Below are 20439 nucleotides of genomic sequence, written 5' to 3'. Positions count from 1 at the left end.
TATACGTAAACACGTATCTAACAAGCATTTCCTTCCCACCAAATTGACCTATTACTGATGTAGTTTTTATATTACTTTTTTTTAGTTTGTGTATTATAAGCTCTTTTGTAATACAAATCATCATCAGTGTGGTTAATGGTTTCTTCCTGCTCCCAAATTCCATCTTATAAAAAGTATATAAATAAAATTTAATTCTTACCAGTTTTTTTTAAATTACTGAACATTTTGTTCTTTCCTCCTATTTTTGTGTTACACTTTATTAGGTTGACCCTTTAAATCTTTCATTGCACATTTCTGGTTAGTAGACATAAAGTCTTAGAAGTAAACTTTGCTAAAGGAAATGTACAGGTTTTTTCTTCTTTTTTTTGACGGTACTTGGGGTGTTTTACCACTGAGCTCTATGCCCAACCCTATTTATGTGAGTGTGTATATATTGCTAAATTTCCCAGGCTGGCCTCAAACTTGTGTTACTTTTATTTTGGCTTCCCAGGTAGCTAGGATTAGAGGCACACACAGTATGCTGGTGGGAATGTACAGTTTGATGGTCTTATGCATATTCTTAAACTGCACTGCTGAAAAGACTTCCTTGTTTATAAATTCACCAATATAGTCCAGGAGATTGCTTGTTTTTTCAGACTATATCAATATTAGGTGTTATTATTTTTATAAGCTTGGAAATTTTGAGGTATAAAATGTTACTTTATATTAATAGGTACTTTTAAATTATTGATGATTTGAATAGTTTTCATGAATTTATTTGGCTGCATTTTTTTTTTTGAGTTCATTTGAGTATATTTATCTCTTGGGATGCTTACTTTTTAAAAAGGGCTTCTTCCTTATCTTTGTTGGGTTCTGTTTTTATGCTGTGTACTTGCTTTGATTAATTTCCCAACCATTTTTGACTAGCTCACCTTAATGATAAGTGCAAACTATATCTTTTTGTATTGAAGATCCAGCAGCCAGGCTCAGTTCAAGCATCTGTAAAACCCTGTGCTACAGAATCCATCATATGTAGTTTTCCTAAAGTGACAATGCTGAGCTACTCACACAGTAACTGTGTGTATTGGTTTCATGTCATAATCTGGCAAATGTTAGGCAGAAGAAATGTTATGCTACTTGCATGGGCTTTAAAAAAATATAATTAGCTTTTCCACAGGCATTGTGATTCTGCATCTTATAACTGAATACTCACACAAACTGCAAGTATTATTCTGGTTGAAGACGTAATGAGCCCAAAACAGAAAGTCTAGATGATTTGTCACTTAGCTTGTCAGTCACAAAGTTTATTCATGACCTAATAATGTCCTCCTGTGTCCTCAAAGGCACCATATTTGTTTTTGTATTCTAGACCAGAAATTCTTGGAGGTAATTGTCATTTTGTTCACTGTGTCCACAAAGCTCAGAGGAGGCCAAGGGGGCTGAGAAGGACTCTAGGCTCTTTGTAAGTTCTCTCATTTTAAAAACGGTGTTCTGGGTTCAGAGGCCGTGCCACTTCTTTTAGATTTATTGAGGAGCATAGAGAAGAACTTCCAGATGGAGTAGGATTGGTCTCTTATTCCATGATCTATGTATGTATCTCTCTCACACACACACACACACACACACACACACACACACACACACAGAGGTTTGAGTATCAGTATGAGGAATTCTACATAATTTTTCAGTTAGAATTTCTTTGAAGCTTGGCAATGAACCGAGCAATTCAACCTGATAATCATACCTCTTATGGCTCCATGAGAGTTTCTCAGGTTTTCCTTCACCAGCTATCCTAATCTTGCTGATGGTTTCTAATTTTTTTCATATCAGTTTTATTTTGAGATATATCTTATTCCCTTTCACATATGGTTCCAAATAAAGCAATCCCTAGAAATAATACCCTTAGGATCAGATGGACATACGAAAATAGAGACTGCTCCAATATGGTGACACAGTTTTCTGGGCTCTTTGTCACTTTCCCTCCTGCAGTCCTGGTATGAGTAGCAGCGGAGGTTAGAGGTGAGAATCCTTAGCAGTCTTCACAGGCATTCAACATATTGTTGCTGACAGAACTGAAAATTGGTGTTCCAGCCATAGCTTGTGTGACTTTAAGCCTGTTTTACCAAGCTTTCAGTCTAACGGAGCGTTATGTACCACATGTGAGGTGCAATGTGAGAACAACAGCAGAAGATGGATGTGACTTAGTTAGGTCTGTGCCTATCCAGCACGACTTCACTGTACTTCTCTAAGGATTCTTGCCACAACCTACCAACTTTTTAGTGTCGCTGGCAGGAATTTCACAGAATCTTGGTTTTATGTTTTGTATAACAAAAATTGTTAAAAAAAAACCCCAACCCTTACCTTGCATGCTGTATCTAATAATATATAGGGAAAATGCTTTGTAAGCTATAAACAATGATGATTATTTATTCACTTTATTAAATGGGAAATGTTTTGAGGACTTAGTAGCTCTAGTAGCTACTGGGAAGATAAAAAAATCATCCCTTCTATTGAAATGCTTTGAATTTTATTGAAGACATCAGAGCTGCTTCAAGGTATAAGGCGTAGACGCTATGTAACTGTTTTGGAAAGAGGATTCTTACTGAGAGCTAGTGTATTGGGGAGAGAGTCCCTGCATTAGAATGTTGAAAGATGAAAAGGTTTAGGTAATTGTATAGGAGGAAGACTGGCTGCTTTCAGGAAAAAGCCATTTGTTGGAAGTATTATTAGGTGTTCAAGATAGAAAAAACATCAAGAGGAAGAGGGAGAGGAGGAGAGAAATCTATTGATAGTATTGCTTTAATAACAGAGTGTGCAATTTGATTTTTGAAAAATAAATGATAGCAGCTTTAGAAAACTGAGACATCCAAGGAGTAAATCAACATACCTGCACGGAGTTATGCTCAGATTTAAATTAAGCCATAGTTGGATGTAATTTGAGAGAAGCAAGAGTCATCTCTCAACAATAGAACAATGAGCATGTCTAACTGCAGATTGCTTTTGAACCAAATCATACAATTGCTTAATCCAAGTTTACAAAGGTGGATAAAATATTTTGTCTGTTAGTCACTGCTTAAAAATCTACAATGTGACATTGATAGGCAAATGCACCCCTGAGAGTGAACATCCACGCAGGAGCATAGCATAGTGTCTTCATGATCTATAAACCTTCTTGATGTCAAGGTGTAAAGCAAAGTCAGTTCTCCTGCTTCATATAGGACACAAGGACTTATTTAGCTTGGGTCTGAAAACAACTCCTAAATCTCACTAGGGAACGGACAAAAAGGCCCTCGACATCCAGTCACCAGGAGCCTTCTGCTGAACACTACAGAAACAGCCACATGCTCTGAGTGTGCTAAGAACATAATTGGAAAGTGTCCACAGGGAATGAAAAAGCCCCAGATGGTTTAGAAACCACTTTGGGGCTTGTGAAGGACTTCAGCCCAAATGAAAGGATAAGGACCAAGAAAAAATCTATGTCAAGGGCAACTGGACATAAATTCCTGCTGTATTTGTCATTGGTAAACATAGCATCACCCAGTTGTAACATCATGTCAGTCACAGCATTATCACCTTCTGCTGTGCATTTCAGAGCTGAAATGTTTTCTTCCTAATATGCTCTTCTCTCTCTTCCATTTTGTGACATAGAGTAAGAGGAACAGGAGGATGGAAATGCCTGTTTACTCAGATTCTTTGTAATAGATTGATGATTAACAGCTGAATATAGTAAACATGTTCCTTTTGAGAAGACACACATTTTATAACATTTTGTTGTGGTTGATTTTTTGATCCAAAATGGTATCTTTTTTTTTTGTACCACAGATCAAACAAAAAAGGTTCCTTTAGAAAGCAAGTGTGTGTATATATGAAAAAACAAAGTTTTTTTTTTTTTTTTTGCTATATACTGTGTTTGACTTTGAGAATACAGGGCGTATGCTATATGTCTAATCTCCTTGTGACAAATTTTCTGTTCGAGTGACATAACTTTCTCTTTTATTCTTTTAAATGTCATAATAAAGCAAAATGAATTTTAAAGGATCATAGCTACATTATGAACCATTTTGATATGCAGACCATATATTGTGACACATAAAGCATGCTTGGGAAAGGGTAAGAACAGGAAAGGAATTGTTGCAACAGTGAACTAACTACTAGCAAGTGTAATTAAACCCCACATGGTCCTAGCACATAATTCCAGATGACTTGATTTCAGTTTAACTGAAATCCTTATAACTGCATGTTATTAAAAATATCAGGGGGATTGAACTCAGGGCCTCTTGCATGCCAAGCATGGGCTCTACTCCTGAGCTGTACTCTCAGTCTAAATATATTTTTTCATTTAGGGGATGATTAGGTGTTATGACTGAGTAGTGACAACATAAATTGCTGTTTAAAATTCATATGAAGTTGATAATATTCATGGAACTAAATTGTGAAATTATCCTTCAGTCCTTTGAATAATCCTTTGACTTGAAGGAATTAGGTTTTTTCAAATCAAGTGTGGATGTGTATGTTACAACCTGAAACAGATTTTGCCTGGAGACTGGGACTCTGATTAAACTTTGTATGGATCGCAGAGTCTATCATAGCATACTTCACATACTGGGTGCTTAACAAATACTTGCTTATGTGATTTGCAGTGACAGCATCAGTCCTTTGGTCCCAGGTCTTTAATTTGTTCACATACACTAAAAAAGATATTTAAAACTAGAGCAAGGGCTATTATTATTAAAATGTTGACATTATTTATAACAATAAACCTTTTGTTTCATCATTTTAGTGAGTATTAGCTTTTATTCATCTTGGTAAAATGTATTTAGCTGGAACTAAAAGCTTTGGATTTTATTTTAGCCCAAGGATGTGTGTTTAGCCTAGAATGTAGTGAGGAGAAATACTTAAAAGTATTGTCAGTGCAATGTTCTTCTAGTTCTTAGGCAGTGCATATACTGCTAAAATGTTATTTAGTTATTTATTTTTCTTCCCTTCTGACTGCTCTTCCAGGTCCCTTATTTCTCGGGAGTCTCTTGCATCCACGACTTTGAGCCTGACCGAGAGTCAGTCGGCCTTGAGCGTGAAACAAGAGTGGTCTCAGGGCTACAAGACTGTTCCTTTGCTTTCTTCCAACCACGGCTCTCAAAATGGCACAGATCTAGGGGACCTCCTTGGCCTTCCTCCGGGGACTCCCATGTCCAGCAGTAGTGCCTCTAATACATTGCCACCCTACTTTTTTGGCATGGAAAATAGCCACACTTCTTCCTATCCCAGTCCCCGGCACTCCTCCGCCAGGTCACACTCGGCCCGCTCCAAGAAGAGAGCGCTGTCCTTGTCCCCACTGTCGGATGGCATCGGGATAGACTTCAATACCATCATCCGCACCTCGCCTACGTCTTTGGTTGCCTACATCAACGGGTCAAGGGCTTCGCCGGCCAACATGTCCCCGCAGCCAGAGGTGTACGGGCATTTTCTGGGTGTACGCGGCAGCTGCATCCCCCAGCCCTGCGCGGTGCCTGGCGGGCAGAAGGGCATGCTGGTGGCCGGCGGGGGCCTGGCGCTCCCGGCCTATAGCGAGGATGGCGCGCTGGAGTACGAGCGCATGCAGCAGCTGGAGCACTGCAGCCTCCAGCCCGGGCAGGTCAACAACATGGTGGTGCAGCATGGGTTGCGGGGCGCCGATGGCCAGCCGACCAGCATGCTCAAGACCGAGCGCCTGGAGGAGTTCCCAGACAGTGCCCTGGACCTACCCACTGCGCCCCCTCTTCCTCCTCTGCCACCACCCCAAGGCCCACCCCCTCCCTACCATGCCCACCCGCGCCTTCACCACCCAGAGCTCGTGGGCCATGCCAAACCCCTGGCTCTGCCCCAGGCCACCATGGATGAAGAAGGGGATATGGACGATGTCGGCGGCAAGCATTGCTGTCGTTGGATAGACTGTAGTGCCTTGTATGACCAGCAGGAGGAACTTGTGCGGCACATCGAGAAGGTGCACATAGACCAGCGCAAGGGGGAAGACTTCACTTGCTTCTGGGCTGGCTGTCCTCGAAGGTATAAACCCTTCAACGCCCGCTACAAACTGTTGATCCACATGAGAGTCCACTCCGGGGAGAAGCCCAACAAGTGTACGGTGAGTTTCTGAAGCCTGTTGGCGACCTTTCTTGAAGGCCTAGCTTGCCTTTCTCATGTATATATTTTTACAAAATTGGCACACTGGCCGGGATGGTTTCTTTGTGCAGTTTGCATGTTAGGGCTTCCCTGGGACTGGGCGTTTTTACAGCTATAGAAAGGTAATGGTTACTTTAGTGATTGACAGCTGCTAGTTTCTCTACATTTCTAGATTCTCATATGCAACGTAGGAGAAGCCTCTCTCTCTCTCTCTCTCTCTCTCTCTCTCTCTCTCTCTCTCTCTCTCTCTCTGTCTCTGTCTTCTTGGGAAATGTCTGCTGGACACAAACCGGGAGGTGCCATGGATATGCAGGAACAGAGGAAGACATTGTATCACCACTAAATGTCAGCACTTTCCCAAAAGCAAATATACTATCTTTTCTTTTTATCAATAACTGGAGGAGAATTAAGGTAGGAAGCAGCACGATTTGGATATTTAGAGAGGAACTAATCACTTAGCAACTTTCGTAGTTGGAGGTTAGTTAATGGTTTGTAGTCAGCATGAAAACTGCAGAGAATACCACACTGACTGTCACCTGAGTTTAAGCAGAGGAAATTTTATGGGGCGGTATAAAGAAAGAAGAGTATGTGTCTTTGGTGTTGAGAGAAGTGGACCTTCTGTGTCTTTCTCCTTCTTCCTTTTTTCCAAACATCAATCCTGGAATACAATTTTTGTCCTTGGAAAAATTCGCTGTTTTTGAATAATATGATTCTTAAATGATTTCACAAGTTTCACACCTTACAGAAACACTCAGGGTATATAAGCAAGACATCACCCTGGGGATCACAGTGATGGCTTAACACCATCTCAAGACAGCCTACTTACTTCTTGGAAAAGAAGAACATGTGTTTTGTATTAGTTTAGAAGGACAGGAATATTTCTTTAGAGTTCAAATCTAAGAATTCTATATACTCCTTGGATATTCACTATACTAGATATTCCTAAATATGTCATAATGTTTAAATCTGAAAAGGAGTTTATTAGAGCTGTGTTCCCCAACTTGAGTTCCCTTTTTCTATAGTATATCATGATATAAAGAATCGGGACCATGTTTGTGCTTGATCGTAGATTGGCCGAATTTTCTGATTCATGTAAAAAAGCAAACCAAACATGTGGTACCTGTAACACAGTATTAGAAGCACTTTTTTCACTGTCCAGTAGTAAAAAAGTTTTAAGAATTTCTGATAGAATGAAACTGAATTTTTTGGTTGTTGCATTATGTCCCATATTGTGATATTTTTCTGAAAGAAAACCTGAAGCTGTGAGAATGCCAGGTTCTATGAGTGAAAAGAATAATTACATTTCGGAGGCAAAACCTTCCTCTGTCAGTAGGGTTCTGCATTAGAAATGCCCGAAACAGACAAGTAGTTGAAGGCAATTCCATTTACTCTGTTTGGAACACACCAGCCTGTTGCAGGAAGAAAGAGATTCAGTCTCTGAAAGAGAACAGTCCAACCTTTCAGTTCTGACTAATCCTCACTGAAAATAGTTTACTGGATTTGGCTTTACTGAAATAAACCCAAAATCTTGAATTATCAAAAAATTATTTCTGGTTTGCAAAATTAATTTTTATGCAATAGGATTCCCCCATTTTTTCACTGTTTCCAGGCTTTTTAAAGATCTATAACTTTATGAAGTTGAGCTTTGCTGAAGTACATAATGGGTATTAAAAATAGAAATAATTGAATATAGACTGTGAGGTGAATATTTACAGACCTCTGCATAGCTCTTCATTGTACTGTTCAGGGTAAGTACAGGAGGTAATGTTTCTCACCTAATCTGCCTATTCCCTACTTATAGATGGAATCTTTGCAAAATTTGGATTGCTAATATAATAGCATATATCATGTTATAGTGCAAATATATTTATTCAAAGCAGAGTTTCTTAGGAGCCAACTAATGCTGTGACTGTAGTCTGGGACCTACATATTTTTAGCAAGAATGCATCCATTTTCATATAAGCATACTTATAAAGGACCTATGTCATCTGAGGGACCATTCTATTGTTCATATCATCTGCTTGATTTGTGGAGTTATAGCCAACTGGCAGTAAATACGTTTTTTTGTGAAAGCTTAGGTGTCCTCTCAAATTGTAGACAGCAGATAAAAGATATGCACTTAACGTGGCTGCACACTTGAGAAACATGCATTTTTTTTTTATCCTTTGCAAAAATGAATCTTTATACCCTTGGAGTCCAGACACAAAAAATTTTTTAACTGTTTTAAGATCTGAAGTAGTTGATTCAAAACCAAAGATCCCTGTGAAGTAAGACAATCACATTCTTCTTTTAGCCAAGTGATCTTTGTTTTTTTGTGGCTATCTCACATGCTGCCAAGAGAACAGTTTACATATTAAGACCCAGTCCATCTTGTTTTATGTATGTTTAACTGCTATTAATTTCTGTGTGTGATAGGGTTAGTCATCATTTCACTCACTTGGTTTATTGACCCAGGAAAAGAATGATGACCTCTTTGTGTTTGGTGACCATGACTACAGGTAATACAAAGAGCTTCTGGAAATTATAGTAAAAGGAGGATGTGACCCAGGCTACAACTGCTTACAGTAAGAGGCTATCACTGGTGTCCTCCCTTAGTGCCAGATTTCCTTTCTAGCATGGGAGAATGCATTTTTGGAATCTCTGATCATGACTCCCAGCCTTAACCCCAGAGTTCTGGAATGCAGATTACACAAGATTTTAGGTGACTGTGTATTATTTGCTTCAGTTTCTGGAAGAAGATTGGTTCTATTTCTTTTCTCATAGAAATGACCCTATCTTTCTGTAGATCTTGTTCATATTGCTCTTTGGGAAGCCAAACCAGCTGTTCTCTCTGTAGATGTGGCATTATAACCAAGAGATTCTCAGCCAGTGGCAAAAGCCTTGAGAAGTAAAGGCCTCAGAAGACAGCCAGCCAGGCCTGGCTAAATAAGATATGACAATGTTATGTCTAAAGAACACCCTAAGTTTATTCACTGCAGTGTACCACCTAAAGCAGTTTCTAGGTTCCAGATCACTCTATTTCCTACTTCCTGAGATTAAACCAATCCCAAGCCTTGGTAAATCTTAGACTTATCCTAGGTGTTGAACATTCCCAGCTATGTGGAATTCAGTTAAGTTTTTATGAGATCAGAAGGTTCCAGATTCTCAGATCAGACAAGTCATGAAGTATCCAGTTTGTCATTTTTTTCAAACCTCTATGTCATTTTCCAAGGAGTGCATAAAGTGTAACCCCAAACCAGAGAAAGACACAGACCATCTCTAACAGGATCCTTAGTAATGGTTCCACAGGGTGCAGGCAGAGAGGATGCTGCATTTTTCCTCCCCTACATAGAAAGGTGTACAAGGCCGGGTAGTTTCCTGGTAAGGTGTGATCTGAATGAGATCAGACCCGCTCTATTAGTGCCTGTGAAGGAAACGTGTCTGATGAGGAGACAGTGAGCCGGGCCCAGGGTTCTGTTGCCAGGATCAGAAATGATGAGGCTTGCCTTTGTGCGCAATTGAAAGCAGTTCTGCTGGGAGGTTAGGAGTGTTAATAAGGGAATTAGGGGGAATGCGGGTTGCCACTTAAATTTTGCTTGTTTTTCCTGGATGAATTTTGTCCAATAGCAATAAGAAATTTTTCAAAACTTTTACCCACCCACAGATTTTCATGAAAATGTTACTGACCAAAGACAGTTTTGAATTTTGTATGACTTGACTCATTTCTCCGCAGGCATTTCACTTGGCAAAATCCAGAGTACTGTATTTTCCTTGGCTTCAGTGTGGGGCAGTTTGCTTTTTAAGTAACATTGGATTACGAACACAGAAAATAAATACAGATCTGGGGCTGTGTCCTCATTCTTCTTTTATGGCCTGATATATGGGTTCATGAGCCAGCTTTAGCCATGTAGAATATTTCTTGAGGAAAAGTAGGCTGTGAAAAGTCTTCTTTCCACAACCTTTATTTTGTTTTTTGATAGGGTTTGGCATTGATGTGATGGCCAGTTACATGACCAGAAAGGACCTTAGGAAAATACCATTTAACAGTAACAGCTCGTTAACACTTCAAAACTCTCGTATTGGCAAAATGAGTAAAACCTGAAAGTGCCAAATATTGATTAAGGGCATGAGGGAGAGGGACTATGCTGACATTGCTAGAGTGCGTTGGTGTAAGCACAAGGGGATAACTAGTTAGGCTGAACAGGAACATAACCAACAAAACCGGGTCAGATGTCTCCTCTAGAGACCGGCAGTATGGTGGTAGAGATCTGAGAATGATGTTTAATCTGTTTGTATTTTTTTAAAAAATGTGTAAATAACCTAACTATTCACAAATAAGACAAATCAATAAACTTGGTTATTCTTATTAAAGTAATATAAAGAAAAGAATTAGTGAAATTCACAAATGTATCAGCAGGAATAGAAAGAAACAGTATTCAGTGAACACCTGATATGCAAGAGGATATATACCATGTAATATAATGTATGTGCATTTAAACACATAGACAAGTATTATATAATTGCTGTAAATAAACTATATGTAACTAAACAATAAAACTGTGTGGGAAGGTTCACCTTAGGGAAATAATCTTTCTAGAGAGTAAAGGAGGAAGATATATTATTTTTACTGTATCTTCTTTCCAAAGAGAGAGAACAGAATACAGAAGATATTAATTTCTTTGTAAGTTGGTGATAATATAGATGTTATATGTATCTATTACAATAGTCTAGATGCTTTGCTATCTATTTGAAATGTTTTATAATTGTATTTTTACCTGTAAAGTAAAAGAAAATTAATATAGTACTGCAACTCTCTTTTACACATACCATTTTCAGATGAGAATAAAGCCTTTTTATTGATTTTTCCAAGACTATTAAATGGTTTTGCTGTTCCCCACTTAGAATCTCTAAAGCACTGATCTTAATTTGGCTGTGATTTTACTTACCTGGAGAGCTTTGCAGAATACCTATACCGGAATCTCACCCCATAGCTTGCAGTGTTATTGGCCTGGGCTATAGCTCCCCAAGTGATTCTGACAGACAGGTAAGGCTGAGAACCAGTATGTACTTTCCAAGTGTCCAAATTCTGACCTTGACCTTAGGCATACTTATTTGGTAACTTTGGTTACATATACTTAAGTTTCATATACTTTGGTTTCATATACTTAAGTATATGAAGGCTGCATTCAGTAGAGAGCACCTCTTCATTATTAACAATATCCTGACAATGATCAGAGAAATTTAGAGTTCCCTTAGAATAAAATTCAGAGACAAGAGCTAAGAAGATCATTAGAGAGACTCAAGTAGTGGGAGGAAGCCTTCTAGAGCATCCATCTCCTGTGCAGGGCACTCTTTCTCTGCATTTAGTAGGTCATTAGAAGTTAGCATGAGGATAATGCTGAACCAGGTATAAATCATGGCCACCTCCTTGCTTCCCTGACCTAAAAGTATGCTAGCAAATCTTCCACGTCTTTCTCATTTTTAAAGGTGAGAATGTGTTCTCCCTTGTAAACACACTGCAGCTTTTCTGCTTTTAACATAAAATAATCTTCAAAACATTTTTGCTACTATATATATTCTGAAGTTGGTAAATTTCCAAAATATTGAATTTTCCCTTTTATCAAATCTGCCTGATGTGATTAAATAAATAAAATTAACATTAATATCCTCTTTGTCTTTTGAGGCTAAAACACCACCAGTGAAACATCTGGTAAAGATCAGAGAAAATGTAGCTTCCAAATTGTATCCCACAAGGCATCACTCTGTCAAATATTAGATGCAAACTCAATGATTTAAACAAGTAAAACCAAATCTAAAGATTTTTTTCCCAGTGATTTTACATAAGAAAGAGATTCAGGCCTATTTATATATGTATATACGTGTTCAACATAATGTAGACATCTACATGTCACCATAGATTACAAATCCCTTAGTATAGATAAAAACAAAACCACAGAAATTCTCATCAGATGGAGATTGACCACAGTCTATAAGGCATCTGTCAAATCAGATTTCACATCCCCAAACACTGTTTAGAAACCTGCCATTTGGTAGTGGTTTAATTTGATTTCCCTTTAGAAGGGATTTAATCTAGTTTACCTGGGGAACTGGCCTTTCATGAACTTTGTCTTGAAAATAAATTCATAGCAGATTCGGGCAAACGTTTCAAAGCAAGTCATGGCTTATGTTTCTTTGCCCTGTGATTCTAGGATTAATGAGAAATAATAGATAATGAGAGCAACCCTAAGAGGTTAAATATTTGAGGCTTTATTCTCATTAAACAAAATCATTAACTACATGATGGTTAATGTTCCCTGAAGTTCATATTTGTTTTGTGGATTTTCTCTAATTTTATGCCCTGAGATAACACTTTAAAAATTAGAAATAATTATGTAAGTCTTTTCATAAATGATCAGATTAAGGGAGTATGTGTCAAACCTTTGAGATTTGATCATATGTGTATTTAAAAATGTATTTTCTTTAGTTCGCAGACTGCACTGGTGTGGAAAATTATTCTGGCAATTTATTAGAAATGTCTTTTGTGACCTTTAGGGTATTTCTTAATTAACTCTTCTTTGAGTAGTTGTGTTGACATCTTTGAGTCCAGATAGAATTTGACTGTGCAGAGTGAAAGACCAAACATGTTTATATTTCCAGAGAAAGAGGTAGTCCTGTGGTAGTCTTGTTCCCTTTGATCTTTTAGAAATGCTTTCTTTAAGATCTGAGTGAGATGATTTGGAAGAAATGTGTTTATTATTTTTTCAGGCAGATTTATTAGTTTCTGCTGTAGTTAGTGAGTCAAGGATTCTGAACTGTCCCTTAGACAATAGATGTTGCAACCCTGGGCATTGAATGTGTTATGGCCAATCGAGGGCAGATTTGACTTTGTGTCTGCCCCAACTCTTGGAAGTTACATGTCATCTAGTGGGGACACTGGTCATTCTAAGTAGATGTCATTACTCATAGGGAATTTGGTTAAAAAGTGGAATGAAGCCTATGTGTTCTGACTCTGCAGTGTAGTATTTTAAATTTCATAGGTGTGGACGTGAGTGAGGAGATTAAGTAATTCTTTGAAAGAAGGATTTTAAAGAATTTGAAAAATGATTAATTTGATAAGTTGTTGAACAACTGGAAAATGAGATGGTCAGGTTCTGGGCAGACAGAACGATACATACAAGTAATTATATCCCATGCTCCAAAGTTAGAGTGACCATATAATTTATTATTTAAATCATGACCCAATTAACTAATTAATTAGTATATTAGTTTTTGGTACTGAGGATTGAACCCAAGGAGTGCTGAGTTACATCACCAATCCCCTCTCCTTTTTCTTAAGTTCTGAGGCAAGAATTTTCCTTAGTTTCCCAGGCTAGCCTTAAACTTGCGGTCCTTCTGCCTTAACCGCCTGGAGTAGCCATGATTAAAGGCATGTACCACTGTGGCCAGCAAACTGGGATACATTTGAGAGTGAAAGGTTCTGTTTCACTGGAGTATCAGTCTAAATCAGGGTTGGAAACTCAGTAGATAATAGGTATACTGATGTGTCCACTCAGTGCATTTCCATCCATTCATTGGATCACTTGAATGCAAACCATGTACCATATGTTGTCCTGGAAGCTGAGGAGCACAAAAATAAACGGGGAACACTACCATGGGGCTGTCATGGTCTCCTAGGAGCAACAGAAATATAACAGAGCAATGGCTGTGACACACATCTTTGCAAACAGTTTTAATGGAAAAACAGGGTAAGAAACTCTCATCTCTGCCTGCAGAGGTTGAGCAGGCTTAACCAGAGGAGGTGGTGGCATTTTGAAAGAAGAGTGCAATTCATCATTGCAGAGAAAGGAAGGAAGCCATTGAAACTGAGGCACAGGCGCGTGGCAATCCAGAGGCGGAAACAAGCTGTGAGAAGTTAGCTTGGCCAAGGCTACACAGGGATGGTGAGCCTGAAAGGGGTCATGGAAGTACTCTACTATCAAACAGAGAAAATGTTATTAAAATTTGGAGAAATTACAAAGTCAGTTAATAACAAGGAAAATCTAGTAAATAAAAAAGTTAGGAGGTACCACGTGTTTGTCTTAGTGCATGTGAAATGAAACTTTGACTCCCTTACAACATTCTCTTTGTCTCTTAAAATCCACTGTGTAGTTTTTTCATTAAAATGTGTCTGTGAGTAGCTATCATGTAAAACACAATTTTTCTTATGGCAGGTGATCAACCCAGGGGACACATATAGGAGACAAGCATTAAAGCGTTTTCTGTTGTGAATATTAAAGTTAAAAAAAAAAAAACCCGACACTGGAGACCAAAACTATTTGATCGATTATGTAGAATGATTAAGATGTAGACAGAGGCCACATATATTATCCTGTGTATGAGAAGCTTTCCATTAGTTAAACATTTCCTTTTATAATCTGTAAAGAGACTGAAGTACAGTTAAACAAAGGTTTGGTCTGGTGCTCATAATGCTGAGATTGTCAGTCCTTTCAAGACTTTTTTTTCTCTCTGCTGCTGAGATTTACTTTTGAAAATTTTTTTTCCCGCTTAGGCTAACTAACAGTGAACAGAGTTAAATGTTTAAGGAGTTTTAAAAAGAAAGAAAGTTAAACAGATTCCCACCAAAATGGTGCCTATTCCTAGTGATTGCATTCCATCCAGAGGGTCCCATGCCTGGCTGCACTGGGGAAGGGCAGGTGAGAGATAGATGCGTCTTGTGGTACTTGACCACTCTGCTCTGCTAGTACCAGCTTCCTCACAATTTTCTCTGCCCAGGGTTGGGTCATCTGCCTGTGTGATTGGAGAACCCAGCCTAGAGCCCCATCTGGACGCAGGCATTCAGAGTGTTTCCAGATCCGGGATCCTTGCTCTTAAAATTTATGAGACAGCAGCTTCTCCAGCTTGTCTTGCCAGAGCAGTTTCTTTTTTGTGTTTTAGAATGCTCGTTTGACAATGCCTTCATTTTTGAGCACTGAGTATTAGGCCTGTTAAACCTGTCCTTTGATAAGAAATATTGCTACTGCTGGACTCTGTCTTTTGCCATCCTTTCCACCCATTCCCAGTCACAATTTTTAGTGTGAAACTTGTCCAGAAAAGATGAGATGATGCTTTGTGAGCCAAGAGAATGGATTTGGGGCCGAGAGAAGAGTTGTTACTAAGGGAGAATGAAGGACCCAGACTTACAAAAATTCTGAAATAGGAATTTGTCTCCCTGTCTCCCGTTTCATTTGTGGTGACTTCCCTTGGTGTCTTCGTGCTGCCTCAAGGACTCCTTGTACGATTCCTTATTTTTCCTATCTACCTACTTGAGGATGGTTTTCGAGAAGTAACTTTGGGAAAGGTAAATCCATATATTTATTATGGTAAATGACTAAGGAAATATTCTTCCAGGGGGAGTTACATTTGGACTAGGAAGCATTAAATTTCTCTCTTAGACCCAAAGAACTCTTTCTACTGCATATTCGATGCATTTGAGACCCACCCACAGCACCTGGCTCAATGATGAGCATAGAGACCTCAGATGAACATATCTGAGCACAAACCTGCAGACATTCTTTTGCGTCAGTTAAGCATTATTTTATTTGTCTTCTGTTAATATGAACTTGCAGCACATAGTGATCACATTCATTGTAGGGAATTGGTACACGTACACAGCACATCCTAACCATTTTTATCTGCTTCATCTTTTGGACCTAGATGGTAGAAACTTGGAGGTTCATTGTTTTGTGTATGTATTTGAAATTTTCTATCATAAAACTTAAAATTTATGGAAAGTTTCTATGATAAATGTATGTTTTCTTAATTTATAGGAAAGAAGAGAACAGTTTTCCCTCCCAACTCCTCAGAAAGTGATATGAACTATTTTTTTCTTAGTTAATCTGGTTCTACTAATCTGGAAGTACATTAAGTTTTTCCATTGTTTTTGAAGGTCTGTGAAATTACTCTGTTTAAGAATAAAATGAGAGATAACTTACATGCAGTAGTATGAAATTTGAAGAGGCAAACGCTAAGAGGGGAGCATTACTGAAAAATATTAAGATAATATAGCCTTGGTAATGACAGCCTCATATCAATGGCTTGGTAGGACAAAGGTTTACTTCTAGTCCATGTACTGTTATGGTTCTTTGCAGTCATACAGTAACTTGGGATCCTTTAGTCTAATGGCCCAGCATTCTGAGCCCAGGCTGAAAGTTGTTTTTGAGAAGCTTTGAGATGCCATCTCTAGTAGTGATGCCTTTTACTTTTTCCCTCTATGCTATTGGGCAGAACCAAGTCATATGAACCCAGCTGGCTGCAATGGAGCATGGGAAGTGTGGCCTACTGAGCGCTCAGGAAGAAATTTAAACACCGAGTATTGATGAACAGAGTGTAGTGTGTACCCAGAAACTAGATGTGCCCCTTGTTTTACCTTTGATTTGTAGAGGTTTTCTACGTCCTTTTAAAAGAAGAAGAATTTCAATCTTGGTCGTTGAGTTTTCCATGAATATGACCCTCTCTCAGCAAACTGGTTTTGTTAAAGGCCATTTTTTTTCTTATCAGTAGTGTTTTAGCTCCTGTAACTTACTTTTTACCTTACTAAATCTTCCTCAGCCCAATCATTTTTCTTATTTACTCTCCAAAGATTCCATTGCCATATAGTCACCACTGCTGAGGAAATTCCTTATCTCAAGTAGATTACTTTTTTTTTCCCACCTTGTCCAATTTACATGTTCTTGGTACATAATTCCCCTCTGCTCATCATGTTCGAAGTCAGAAGAATGTGCAGTGTCTTTGTGACCTACAGACACTCCCAAGGGAGATCTGCTCATTATCGAGGGGTTAGGTCATAAATGAATCACCAAAAGACCTATCAGCATGCATAGAAACTTGGTGTGAAGGGCTGTTTTTCTTAAGACCCTGAAACATAGTATTCCCTATCTGTTCATAAAGTAGCTTATTTGATACACACAGTGTGGTTATAAATGCTCTTCTATTCTCTGAATGCTTGCTTTTGGTCACAAACTGGCAAACATTCAAGGAAAAAATGACAATATGCCTCTATGGACACTTTTGGTCCATTTCCATAAATATATTCAAACAAATGAAATTGCCTGGCTCTTTGTATTATGTCCTTTAGTGTGTTTAAGCTTGTAAAATTACCCCCAAGGATGACAAATTATAAACACCATGCAATACCACGGCCCTAGTTCAAGGCCTAGCTCAGTGTTTCGCCGACACTTACCCTTCCTAGAAACGTTTAAAGTGTTTTAGGAAAATGAAGCTAGGCAAACAAGCTTATCAGAAGCGACAATAAAAAAAATTCATTGATTCTAATTAAGAGGCCTCACATATTCAGAAACAAAGCTGCTTTTGTGTAGTGGAAAGTCTACCTGCTCTCTGAAATGCATAGTGTGTTTTCCAGTGGCTTTAGATAATCACAGACAAAGTTTCAGAGCCCTGACCTTTTGGTCCAACTCAAGTGATTCAGCTGTGCTTGTCGAAACTTGTTGATGGTGTTGGTGAGAAATGTGCTGGGATACAACTTGTTGTAAAGCTATGACAGTAGGACAGGCACTGTTTTTGAGTGCTCCAGACTGCATCATAAATTGAGGTAGAAAGTATTTGGGTTCTTGAGGCATGAACTGAATTGATTGTAATGTCTCTAGTTGTTCATCTCTCACCATCGAAGAACATTGACCAACTGCTGGTGAGGACCTCAGCTTCTCTGGCTGCCTGGGTCGCCTTGATCCTGTTCCATTGTTTGTGCCTGGAAGGACAGATTTAGACAGTAAGACAGTACTCCTGTTTTGTGTTGAGCCAGTAGAAAGAGGCTTTTATGATGGGACCAGTCAAGGAAGGAGCTGTATAATCTGAGCAAATAATGAAGAAATCATTCTAATTGCTTACTCTGTAGAGGTACTAAATCAAAATCAACCAGTGTGTCACTGATGTTCTTCTTTAATTCACAATTACAGAAAGGATGAATTTCACTGGACAACAGGGTCAAAACATAGATCTTGGTGAATCAATGGGCAATTTAGTTAAAAATTAAGAGTATACATTGACCATTTCTAGTGTCAATGATATATTTTCAAGGAGGTGTTCCATAAAAGGCACTTATAGTTGCTGGATTGTACATTTCTTCCAAAGACTGGCTTACTAATTACCATCAGTGAGTAATAGGGGTTGCCAAAAAAAAATCCATTGTGTTCCAAAGGAATGATGCTGCCAAGTGTCTTGACAGGCTCCTGCTGCACTTGTCAAACAGCTGTGCCTGGGAGTGAAATTTGGAAGTTGAATTCTCACTTAGCTCAGATTAGAATAGACTTAATTGAAGGTGTCTGCAACAGGGGACAATTTCAAACTCTTAAATACAGATTTAATTCATTTCTTTAAAAAATATTTTACTGGCCATCTCTAACTCATTTTTTTTTGTCCTCTTTCATTTTTACTTGATAAATACGATAAAATTTAAAAAAGAAAAGGAAATAAAAAGTTGATACAATGTACAAAACAAATTTAAGGTTATGTGTAATTCCTTAATTTTAAAAATATAGTTATTTAAATATTTGATTCATATTTACATTTTGTGCAGAGTTGTTAACCTAATTATAGAAATGCATTACTGTCTGTGGTCTCTAAAAGTGGCCCTCAGATGCAAAATGGAAAGAAATGCCTGTGTTAATTTTCTCTGTTTCACTCATTCATCTACTGATTGAACTTCTCTTTCATGTGAGTCACTCTTGTAGACACTGGGGATACGCAGTGGACAGTACAGATTGGACTGAAAGCTGATTATGTAGATATATGTGGGAGGAATGTTCCAGACAGGGAATAGCAAGAGTGGTGGCCTTGAGGACAGGTCAGCACCCTTGGTGTGTCACAGAAAGATCAAGGAGTCCATAGTGGCCGGAGTGAAGTGAACAAAGAAGAGAAAAGATGAAATGAGGAGGAAAAGGCGGGGTTGGATGGTTTAGGGCATTGTTGGTCACTGAAAAGAAGATCCTGAGTGGAAAAATGTTAAAAAGTCTGAGTTATGTTTTAATAGAATCTCTGAGTGCTGTATGGAGAGTAGATTAAAGGAAAACAAAAAGAAGTAGGTAGACCAAATTTTCAGGACTGAATTCACTGAAGTAAGCGTCTATCTGGTATTCCTACTTATGTCCTGCAGTAGAAATTGGGATAAACAATTGGATTCTGGCCATGCAAACATACAGTTATGGGGAGTGGGAGACTCTAGCGGGTGTCTTGTGAAGTGTGTCAAGGTGACTCCAGGGTTTGACTTGTGTACCTGAAAGGATGAGAGTTACCTGTAACTGAGGTGGCAACACCTGTGGGAGGTTTGAGAACAAAGCTGAGAGACTGGTTTCGAACTTGGAAAGGCTGAGGAACCAGTCAGACATTCAGATCGTGCGTCTGGAAATCAGGGTGGAAGTTCAGACTGTTAGGATTTTGGGAATCACTGTGTCAATAGTACTTAAAGCTGTAAAGGGAATGAGAAAGGAGAGTGGTGACAGATTCCTACTGTGCATTCCATCGCATGTGGATAAAAGGAGAAATGAGTAGTAGTAGGAGTGAATTCCATCTTCTTCCCCCTGCTTTATTTTGTCGTTCTGACCACCACTTCTAAAATAGCTAACAGAAGTTCCAGGGGTTTTTGTAGGGACAAAGGTAGTGTTGAAGAGGTTGTTCTGGGTTAGCTCGTCATGTAGATACTTGAAGTTATGCTTTCAGATCAGGTGGAAAAAAACAAGGGAGCATGTCTAAGACAGCAATTTGATTTCTACCATCATGGTCTGTATTCTTGAAATTGGAGGCCATTCATGCCAGCATCTATATGTTTTTTAGTTCCTATAGAATTTAGCAGTGTGTAAGTAGGTACTCTGAGAAACAGTTTTGAGCCACCCTGCTATTGGAGTGAAAAGGAACCACTGGATAACTTCGTGATCAGTATTTTGAAGGAATTCAAACAACAATAGTGGTTTTGTCTTCCTTTCTAACAGTTGAATTCCAAGACGCTGCCTTTTAATGAATTAATTTCACAGCAATTTGGATGGCATCTTATGTTCTGCAATGCATCTTCTCAGTTGCCTTGTAGACTTGTGCTGAGGTAGCCTGTTTCGTGAATGTTTGCATGCTGTTGAGGAGGAAGAGGGATGTGAAAGGGCTACTGGTTAGAAGGTCTCTTGAGCTGTCCTCAGGGTTACATTCTAAATGTGTGTGTTTCATAAAGGGCCCAGATCCTGTTTCATCAGTGAAATCCAGTGAGCATGAGGAAATTGTTTTAATTTTAAGATTGTGCAATTATATATTTCTTCTTAATATAGAAACAGCGTAATGAAAAAC

The 20439-nt window shown here is 38.6% G+C and overlaps 1 protein-coding gene across 10 annotated transcripts in view; it reads left to right on the top strand.

The window, feature by feature from the left end:
• Positions 1 to 20439, top strand: part of Glis3 (GLIS family zinc finger 3) — a 429668-nt gene that overhangs the window by 135978 nt on the left and 273251 nt on the right. For 6 of the 10 annotated variants that reach the window (XM_063250536.1, XM_063250532.1, XM_063250553.1 and 3 more), the window contains 2 exons: positions 1349 to 1441; positions 4981 to 6100. In XM_063250536.1, coding sequence (XP_063106606.1) covers positions 1349 to 1441; positions 4981 to 6100 — 1213 coding nt within the window. The remainder of the gene's footprint in view (positions 1 to 1348; positions 1442 to 4980; positions 6101 to 20439) is intronic. The other 4 variants (XM_013155103.2, XM_063250564.1, XM_063250569.1 and 1 more) reach the window with 1 other exon arrangement.

This window comes from Cavia porcellus, unplaced genomic scaffold (genome assembly GCF_034190915.1).
Source record: "Cavia porcellus strain 051 isolate PalLab524CR breed Dunkin Hartley unplaced genomic scaffold, mCavPor4.1 scaffold_1, whole genome shotgun sequence".
Classification (NCBI taxonomy): Eukaryota; Metazoa; Chordata; class Mammalia; order Rodentia; family Caviidae; genus Cavia; species Cavia porcellus.
This window is presented reverse-complemented; position numbering and strand designations above follow the sequence as displayed.